This window comes from Athene noctua, chromosome Z (assembly GCF_965140245.1).
Source record: "Athene noctua chromosome Z, bAthNoc1.hap1.1, whole genome shotgun sequence".
In the NCBI taxonomy this organism is placed as follows: Eukaryota; Metazoa; Chordata; class Aves; order Strigiformes; family Strigidae; genus Athene; species Athene noctua.
Window position 1 is genome coordinate 36,837,795 of NC_134077.1, and position 9,689 is coordinate 36,847,483.

General features: G+C 39.9%; 1 protein-coding gene across 1 annotated transcript; it reads left to right on the forward strand.

The window, feature by feature from the left end:
• The first annotated feature begins 3,871 nt into the window (after window positions 1-3,871).
• Window positions 3,872-5,628, forward strand: LOC141973265 (uncharacterized). Its single transcript, XM_074931640.1, is given in 3 exon segments — window positions 3,872-4,030; window positions 4,033-4,756; window positions 5,300-5,628. Coding segments are annotated over 3 exon segments (1,212 nt in total).
• The last annotated feature ends 4,061 nt before the right edge of the window (window positions 5,629-9,689 follow it).

Sequence of the window (9,689 nt, forward strand, 5' to 3'; positions counted from 1 at the left end):
CTACTCATGTAAGTGCAAGGAAGTCTGGGCCTGCATTACCTCTTTTTTTCCTTATATCATAACAGAGGATTGTAATGTTTTCAGTATATTTGAAAAGGTGTGTATTCTTAATGTTTGTAATCAAATAACTTCTCTGTGAAAAAAAGGACAGTAAAGGTTCAAGCAAGATTTTTTTTATTCACTGGATTATTCTATTTGTACAAATGTATACAACCAAAACTTTACAATGTGCTGTAAGTGTAAAATGCTGATAGGTCTATGATAACTGGTGCACTTCTGTTTTAATTGTGCCTCTGTCACACAGTGCAGGTGGTACTGGGTTGGTCAACCATGCATCCAGTACATTATGGTTCACTGTATGCTAGATGTCTGCTTTCATGTTTTATTTCCCCTCCAAAGCATGAGGAAACCAAAGAGCAGAACCACTTTGATATGTCAATGTAGAGTAGTGCAGTGCCCCGCAATATCACGAATTAACTCATTGGGTGTCTGGAAGTGGCAGTATTCCATTAGGGCAGTGCCCTGCCCTGGCATGTAGACCCTGCAGCAAAGCAGCTCCTTTGACCCCTCAAACCCCTGCTAATGTAACTGGCCTCCTGCCAGCTTCCAGCTGGCATCCTTAGAGCTCACATGAGTGCAATGTGGTACTGCAATTTGTTATACAGACATATCCCAACTAAGAAACCATAATACACTCATGACCTAGCTCTCTATTAGGAAGTGAAATCTCTTGTTCTGTGTAGTACCATTTTTGGAACTGTTTGAGACAACATTATATCTGTGATTGCATGGTTTTTTCATGTGTTGATTTTCAGAAAATCTCAGGAGTCCCAGTTAGCCAAGATTTTCCACCCTGATGTAAATTATAAACCCAAGTGAAATGGAGAAAAAACACTGTGGAGAACCAACTGCTCTCTGTACTACACATGTGAGTATTTATGAGTATTTAAGTTTTATGCCACAGAATATGACCGAGCTTTTTAAAATCAAAGGATTTGACCTTCTGCTTGTGTTGATGGCATGAAATATGGCTTCTCTTTTTTGTTTGTTTATAGGTTGGTTTGTTTGTTTTGTTTTGTTTTGTTTTTTTGTTTTTTAAAATAAATAAGTGGAGACACAGCTGCTGACTTTGCCAGAAGAATGCTGTGCTAACATGTCCCCTCAAAAGCTGTCCTTCCTTACTCAGAGTGTGAAAGATTGTGGAAGGTGAGGCAACGGTATGAGGAAAGGGAAAAACAAGGGATGGGAAAGATATTTGAGTCTAACATCTATAGGATCACAGTTTTTTAGAGAGTCCCCACTTATTATACACACAGAGCTTCTGTGATGGTTAAGGACACAGAAAAAAATGTCTAGCAGACCAACTGATACTGACTGTGTCAGGAAAAGACCTGAGATATCCTTGGCCCCAGGGGAGAAAGAACAGCTTGAGTGCACACTTGGGATCTGTACCCTGTCCATTTCTTATGGTGGCAGGAGGAGATTAAAAATTTAAGAAGTGAGAGAGGTGTCAATCAAAGAAAAATGATTTGTGGCCACCCCAGCAAAAGACAAAAGAAATTGCTGTAGACACGTGGAGCTGTTGTTTCTACTTGCTGATTGAGTGAATGTTTAAATATAACACTGAAATCTGAGAAAAAGTGTTAACTGTATGCAGGTGAAGGGCTTATAGGAGAATGGGGCACAGAAGATGAAGAGCTATGGATGGCTGAGCAGCAACCAGAGCGAGAGACACCCAAGGCAAGGAAGGGGAGAACATGAGTACTTGTAACTGAAAGCAAAAACTTACTCATATTTACTTGTTCTCCCAGGTGCTTTATGCTTCCTCTCTACCTGTTAAATTGGATCATGCATGAGTCAGGAACAATGTAATTGTTTTTGAAGTGACTAGAAGATACATTAAGATCAGAGACTGGCAGGATGATCACAGAATCATTCAAGTTGGAAAAGACCCTTGGGATCATTGAGTTCAACCATCAGCCCTACTCTGCAAAGTTCTTCCCTACACCATATCCTCCAGCATCTCATCTAAATGACCCTTAAACACACCCAGGGATGGTGACTCCACCCCCTCCCTGGGCAGCCTATTCCACTCTCTGACCAGTCTTTCTGTGGAAAATTTTTTTCTAATGTTGTAAGAGTCGGTCAGAAAATCAGCATTGTCTCAACAATCAGGGACATGGACAGTACGGTACCCGACAACAGCCTGCTTGGAGAGCAGTTGCCAATCCCAAGAGTGGAATGCGGTGCAAAGGCTCCTGAATACAGAACTGTGTGGTACAGAGAGTGCTGTGCTGTTCTTTGGTACCTGGACCTGGCTAGAGCCATTAGAGATAACTGCATAGCTGCTGTCAAAAAAGATGGATCACAACTGCTGCCATAACATCGATGAAGAAATAATGAACTTTAGACGAACTCTGCTTCATTATAATACCAAAACACACCTCCTGGTGGAAGGCTGCCCACCTCCAAGACTGACCACGCCTCGGACACTCCCCCCTGTGCATGCGTGATGGCCTCACTCAAGAATGGCGGAGATATGATAATTGAATTCTGAGAAGGGCGGAGATTCCTGAGACAGAGGTGGAGAAAGGTGTGTTACTAAGCATAAAAGACGACTTCTGAACAATGAAAATTGGAAGCTTCCCCACTAAGGACCATGGCAATCGACGACGCAGCATCAGCTGGACCCAGGACTGTTAGGACATCGTGAGAACAGCAGTGGTAACTTTAACCTCTCTTCCTCTTCTCTCTGAACTTAACTTTATTTCCTTCTTTCTTTCACCCATCTCTAACTATTGTGTGCCACTTCACAGAGAACAGAATAATGTTCTACTGTTTAATTACTGCTGTCCTCTTTGGTGTTGCTCACCTTAATTTTGCACTTTCGAGATCGTAGCAAATGAACCATCACAAGTCCATCGAGTGGATCGTGACATTAAACTAGCATCATGGACAGGATACTGAGAGACAGGGGGGTGCAGGTTGTGTGTGGTCTGTAACAGGGGGAAAACATTTTGTTCCAGCTGCACCTGACCCTACACCTGAAAGGGTGAGAGATGTCCAGAAAGCAAGGGGGACAATTAAAGATTCCGGCACACAACACATGCCTTAGTGTATTGCACCCCAAACTCAAATTGAGGTCTCTGTCTAGCAGGATCAAGTGCAAGGATCTATCTCTTAGTGCAAAAGGGGGAACTGTCCTCAATAGATGAGGTTGACTACCTGAGGAAGTTGAAGCCGAGAAAGTCTACACTTGTGTGTAACTAAGTTTTGACTCCCCGTGGTAGATTTTGGTCCCTTCAGCCACTCAGAGAAGAGAAGGGCGACGTAGCAGTTGTTGCGTGTAATTAAGTTTAACATCCCCAAAGTGAGTCGGGCCCTTTCACAATAAAAATGAATGAAAAGGATGGTTATCAAAACTCCCTATTAGTAAAAAATCTTGACTCGTTCTATGCACTCTTGGCAAAGTTTGGAGCTCCACCCTCCCCATGCAGGGAGGAGAGGTCTTGAGACAATCAAGCTAATTTGCCGAGTGTAATGCACCGAATGATTTCTATACATAATGAGGCTAGGTTATGGTCAGGTAAAAGCAAAGCAATAATCTGTGCAGTTCTTGGAGCCAGCCTGGTTGCAGCAATTGAAGACTGCTTTAAGCAGCGTAGTCATGAAAAACAAATCATAGAATCTCTTGGAAATTTGGTGCAACTTTTGCAAATAACAACCTCCAACCTGCAAGAGCATTTAGCAGAGAGAGAGTAATTTGCTATTAAAACAGCAGACAGAGGAAAAGGAGGAAGAAAATCTCTGTCTAAAAGGTGCCTTAAGAGAAGAATTTTCAAAGTCTGTTGAATCATTGAGTGAGATATAAATGAATATGGAAGAGATAGGTATTCAGCAAATAAATCAGATATACCCCCAAAAGGAACTAAAGGAAGCAAGGAAACACTTCAAGGAGAACCCCGGGGTGAGACCTTTGATTAAGGCAGAATATGCTTATATAAATGATGAGGATAATGACCCACATATTACAAAGAGATTAAAGAGATACCATATACTCTCACTGAATTGGCCAAAATAAAAAGAGAATATGGGCGGCTTCCCAAAGAATCAGAAGCAGAGTATGTGTGGTGTGCATCTTTAACCAGAGGGGACCAAATTCAGATAAATGAAAAGGAAGTTAGTGGTTACTGGGGCCACGGCATCTTTTTAACAACAGGGAATAGACGCACCCCATGGTACCTAACCCAGCGAGCTGCCTATTGGGCCAGAGGGTTGAACCCTTTGGACAGAGGGGATCCCCTAGCAATCACAGGCACAGTTGATCAATTGCTAGAAAGTGGACACAAAGCAGCCTGCCTGCAAATGGTACATGAAAGGAAGTTAGTTCCTGGATGTGAATCCCCAATGATGCTCTTGGTGAATCCTGAAATCATGGCTCCTTTGATAAGAGGATTCCCAGAGTCACTCAGATCTACCAGGATTGAATTCCAAAGGACCATAGCATCTTTAGACCCTGCAGAAAAGCTGGAGAGCTTTATAAAATGCAGAAAAGATGACACTAATGCTAGCACAGATTCACCTTTCAATCACAGCTTGACTCCTTCCCACCCAAAACATAAAAGGATGTGGACATGGAGAGATGCCGCACAGGAATTGATAGACTATAGCAGAAAATATGGTCCTGTGAGAACTCCGGAGGAGAAATCTAAAGGAATCCATCAAGTAGGAGCTAAAGATCTACCTCTTTCTGTTAGTAAAACTGTGACTGCTCCCACTGACCACACCGCTGTTGCTGACTACTCCCACTCTAAAACAGGGGGGCGGAGAAGGACAGCCCCTGACTTGACAATAGTGATGTGCTTTTGGAATTAAAAAGGGAGTTCCCAGGGATGTAATGGATGGTTTACCCCTTAAAAAGCTGAGTAAGCTGATATCAAAGTGGTAGTCCAAAACAACACCCACCACACTCAGATTCAAACAGAGAAACCTCTCCTGTCATACCCACGGCCGCCCCTGTGGAGAGCACGGGCAACAGGAAAAGTCAGCAGAGAAACTAGAACCTCCATTCCTTAGCAGTGGGTGGGGGAGCAGAGAATGGATTTATATCTGACAGCTCACTAAAACTAGTAGAGGAGATGAGGAGATTTAATCATTACAGCTATTGTAGGTCCTAAGCATGCATCTGTAACCTTTTTAAGTGACACTGGTGCACAGATCTCTGCCCTGACTGAGGAAGATGTACAGAGGTGTGGGGTGATTCCCTCTAAGTGAAACTTTTGTGTCCTGAATGCTTCAGGGTCAACAGAGGTTATGAACGTTGCTCTGGTAAAGCTGACGTTACCAGGAGAGGAAAATGCGGTCACTATTAACATGGTGGTTGGAAACATTCCGACTAACTTGTTAGGAATAGATGCCCTTAAAAGAAAGGGGTGGGAGGATTCAGAAGGATTGCTGTGGACTTTCAGGACACCGAAGCTGAATATCAGGCGACTTCAAAATGCATCCCCTCTGCCATTTAGCAAAGTAACTGATGTTAAACAATATCCCCTCCCCCTGGAGGAGAAGGAAGGTCTCAAACCAGTCATGCAGGAGATGCGGGAGCAAGGAGTGGTGTGTCTAATTTGAGACCCCCAATGAGAAGATTTTTTTGCCAAGTTGCCTAATAATACCTTCATTCTGTTCCATCAAAGATACATCAGTAATACCACATCTTCGTTTTCTTGTATGCTGGATTACAAAAGGATTGAATCTGCCAGTTGCCACTCTTATGTTACCCACATATTTGTCATTACTGTTCAGAGGCAGACAAAGGGCTGTTATTCTTCACATCAGTTCTGCTTGTATTGGTTGGTATATAGTAGATTCATACAATGTTGATATGGCAATGAAGGCAATAAACTCTGAGCACTGCAGTTGGCAGTCTACAAAGTTGACAGGGAGAGATGCCAGGAATAGAATATTTTACTGTTTAAGGTCAACCTCTTCATTTCAGAGCTGCAGGAATAATAATTATTAGATTTAGGAAGATGATTTGTCCATGTCTGTTTTGTTGACATTATCAGGAAACTATTGGCAGCAAACAGTAACAAATGATTAATACAACTTTTAGCAAAGGCAGAGCTGGGAAGTGTTAAGGAAACACAGGCAGCAGCTTTGCCCTGTGGGCATTGGTGTCACTGAAATCTGGGATAAAAATAACTTATCGGCACCAATTTGATGCAGATGAGCAGACACTTCTTTATTGATGACCGGACGTGTAGGGGAGTGCTCTCACCAACAACACGTACCAGGCACCAAGATCATACATCTTATATAGAACTTACTCATACATATTCATTAAGTCTTCATACATAAGCATACAGCTTCCAAGAAATCATTAACATATTCTCCTCCTACTTCCGATTCTGCGCAGTAGAGTTTAGAAGTGTCTAGAAATGGGTCTGGGGTGTAATGTGAGTAGGTGGTCCATGAGTCGGTCGTCGCGATCTCCCCCTGCTGGAATTACCTTTTCCTTAAGGACACAGTTTTCTTGGCAGGTACCTGCAAGCTGTTACGGTCACTTCCCTCAGTTCCCATTAATCCTGGACCTTGACAACTACTTGCATTCTTCTAGTCCTATGTATGTATTATAAATCAGTTTACAAATCACCTCATGTTTTGTTACCTAGGCTCTAACCATTCCTACTAAACAATTATGACCAGTCCCTTCAGCCTTGGCACTGGGCTGTACAGGGGATTTTAGAGTAGCAGTCGGTTGCTAGATTCAAAATACAATAAACAGAAAATAAATTATTTTTACTAAAATATCGCTTAATTCTATACTTATATTAAAATCAAACACAATTTAATTTCAGTTGTTAATAAAATCAGTAACATTTGTTTACAAAAATCTCAAATGTTATAGGAAATTAGTACACTTGCATTTAAAATGGCTGCTGCAAGTCATCCTGTAGCTAGTCCTGTAGATAATCCTTTATCCTTTGTCACTTTATTGGTTTTGCCATGGCAGGATTCTTACTGACTTTTTTTTGAGGGCATCACTAATTACAGACTGCTCATTCTCTTCTACCCATGGCTCTGGCTCACACCAATTGAGTGAGAATGGAGTCATTCTGCTGAGCGTGCTCAGTGGACAACTTTTCAGGTATGTCAGTGCATAGTAGTCTGTTGCTGTTTCTCTAGGTACAAAATACAGTGTCACAATATGATCTATGTTGTTCTTTCTGAGAAAAAGAACTGCATATGCTTGTGGAATGGAAGGCAGAAGGAGGAGAGCCAGCCAAAGAACACTTAATATTAAATTACAGTTTTATTATTAATTTTATTTGTCATCATAAATGCTTAAAAATATTAAATTTAGTGTACTTGTACTTTAAAAGATGCCTAAAATGGAGCTTATTATTGTTGGCCTCATGTCAAAACTTTGTCAATAAACTATAAGAAGACACTCACCCATCATAAAAAAATAAAGGAAATAATATATGGATTTTTTAATCAATTATCAGAAATTTGTGTGTTTCTTTCTAACTTGGAAGTGAACTTTGCAGTGAAGCAATAGGATGTTTGTACAATTTTTTTTTGTAAAAATTAAGCAGATGTACCACGCAGCTTCGAATAAGGCACAACCATGCTAACAAAGGACCTATGTAAATACCCTAAAGGAAAGCTCATCCTGTATTTCTCATTAAATACAAATGGAGAGGGGTGAAAACAGGTCATTCAGACTGGAAGTTATTTGTTTCATTTTAAAACCTAATGTATTCTGATCTGATATACTGAAAGGACCTTAAAACTGAGTTCATGTATCACATTTTTTAATGTGAAAAGTCTTGACATAAAATAGAGTTGGATTTTAGTATCTAACAATATATTTATACATCTAGCTGTGACTTATGAAATGGTGAAGTATAAAGACTCATGACAGATATGAGTCTAGCAGCGCTGGATTCACATTTTATCAGTTTTCCACGTATGTTTAAATAATCTTCAATTATCTTCAAAAATCTGCTTTTATTAGCTTATAATTTACCCGGTATTAGAAGATCAATGTTTTGACAACATAGCTGTTTTAAACACAACTCTTTAATCCAAATTGATTAGCACACAAGTTTTCTGACCCTGGTAAATGTATCACAGCTGTTTATATTTTGGGCAAATGATATTTCTTTTACTATGCATGTTGAAGTTCAGGGCTGTCTTATGTCAAGAGTTCATGTTTTGGAAACCGCTTTTGTCTGTATCTTATGGGAGGAAAGGTTTCATAGCTTTTCAGAACAATTACATTTGAGTGCAAATCAGTGTGCTGCGGCTGATTCCTGAAACCTGAAATTTTCTGCAAAATGAAGTGTCTGCTTATTTCTGTACTATGAGGGTGGAGAGGCATTGAAACAGATGGCTGATAGAGTTTGTAGATGCGCCATCCCTGGAAGTGTTCAAGGCCAGGTTGGATGGGGCTTTGAGCAACCTGATCTAGTGGAAGGTGTCCCTGCCTGTGGCAGGGGAGTTGGAACTAGATGATTTTTAAGGTCCCTTCAAACCCAAACCATTCTGTGATTATCCTAGAATCACAGGTCCCTAGGAGATGGAGGGGGGTGTGTGTGATATGACATTATTTACTCAACAGGTTTACAAAATATTATGATTAAAAAAAAAAAAAGTAAGGGGAAAAGAATCCTTCTAGATAATTATCATTATTTGAAGTCATCATTTGAGAGGAGACTGTGAACTTCTCACACTGTTGTTTAGATTTCTCATTTTCACTTGTTACAGGAACTTGAAACTAACAGATAGAAGGGGACGTTTCCAATTGCAAGCTCTCTCCAGCTATAATTTTCAAAAATTCTTTAACAAAGAGACTTTCTTCAAAAGAATTAACAAGATAAAGTTCTGAAGGATTGCTTATAATTTCAGCAGTTTAAATTTCGAAGCTTCAGATTAAGAGTCCCAAAAATCTTGTCAAGTTTTCAAAAATCATGCAATATTATTTAGTATCTTAACCTGAATATAAAGATAGTGAAGAACTAAAATTCGAGTTATTTTTGCCCATTACAATGCACTTCTACTTTACATTTGTGTGGTTTTTATCCCTTCTTTTATTCTGTAAGGAAATAAGTGTAACACGCATGGCTTTATCACATGAGATTTAAGTGTAAAATACATTAAGAAAATTGTGTCAATTAATCCTCAGTTTCAGCTAAAGGATGATTTCTGTACTGTTTCACCTTTCAACGATTTTACTGTGAATCCAAATAGATAATGTAGTTCGAGACAACAATTTTGTTGCATACTAGGAAGGTAGAGTTATTTCTGTTATACTTGAAAGTGGTGTAGTTTCCAATGCAAAAATAGAGACTTAAGCAATATTCCATATAAATTCTGGTATACCAAAACCTCTGAAATCTACTGTTTTCCAAATTGGCAATATCATCCACAAAGCTCGATACAGCAGGGATCCAATTTTATAATATCTGTTTTTCCTGGGTATTCATTTAGTTGCCCTGTTCTTTCTTAATACTTCCTACAGAAAACTCTGTGGTTTTCAATATCCTGCTGGTACTCTTTCTTCATATATGGCATACAAAATTTTAAATGCTAAATCATTTCCAAAAAATCACATCAACTTGTCATACCTGCTAGTGTTTTTAGTATGGGTTATGTGTCTGTGTTTTGTGACTGTAGAAGCATTT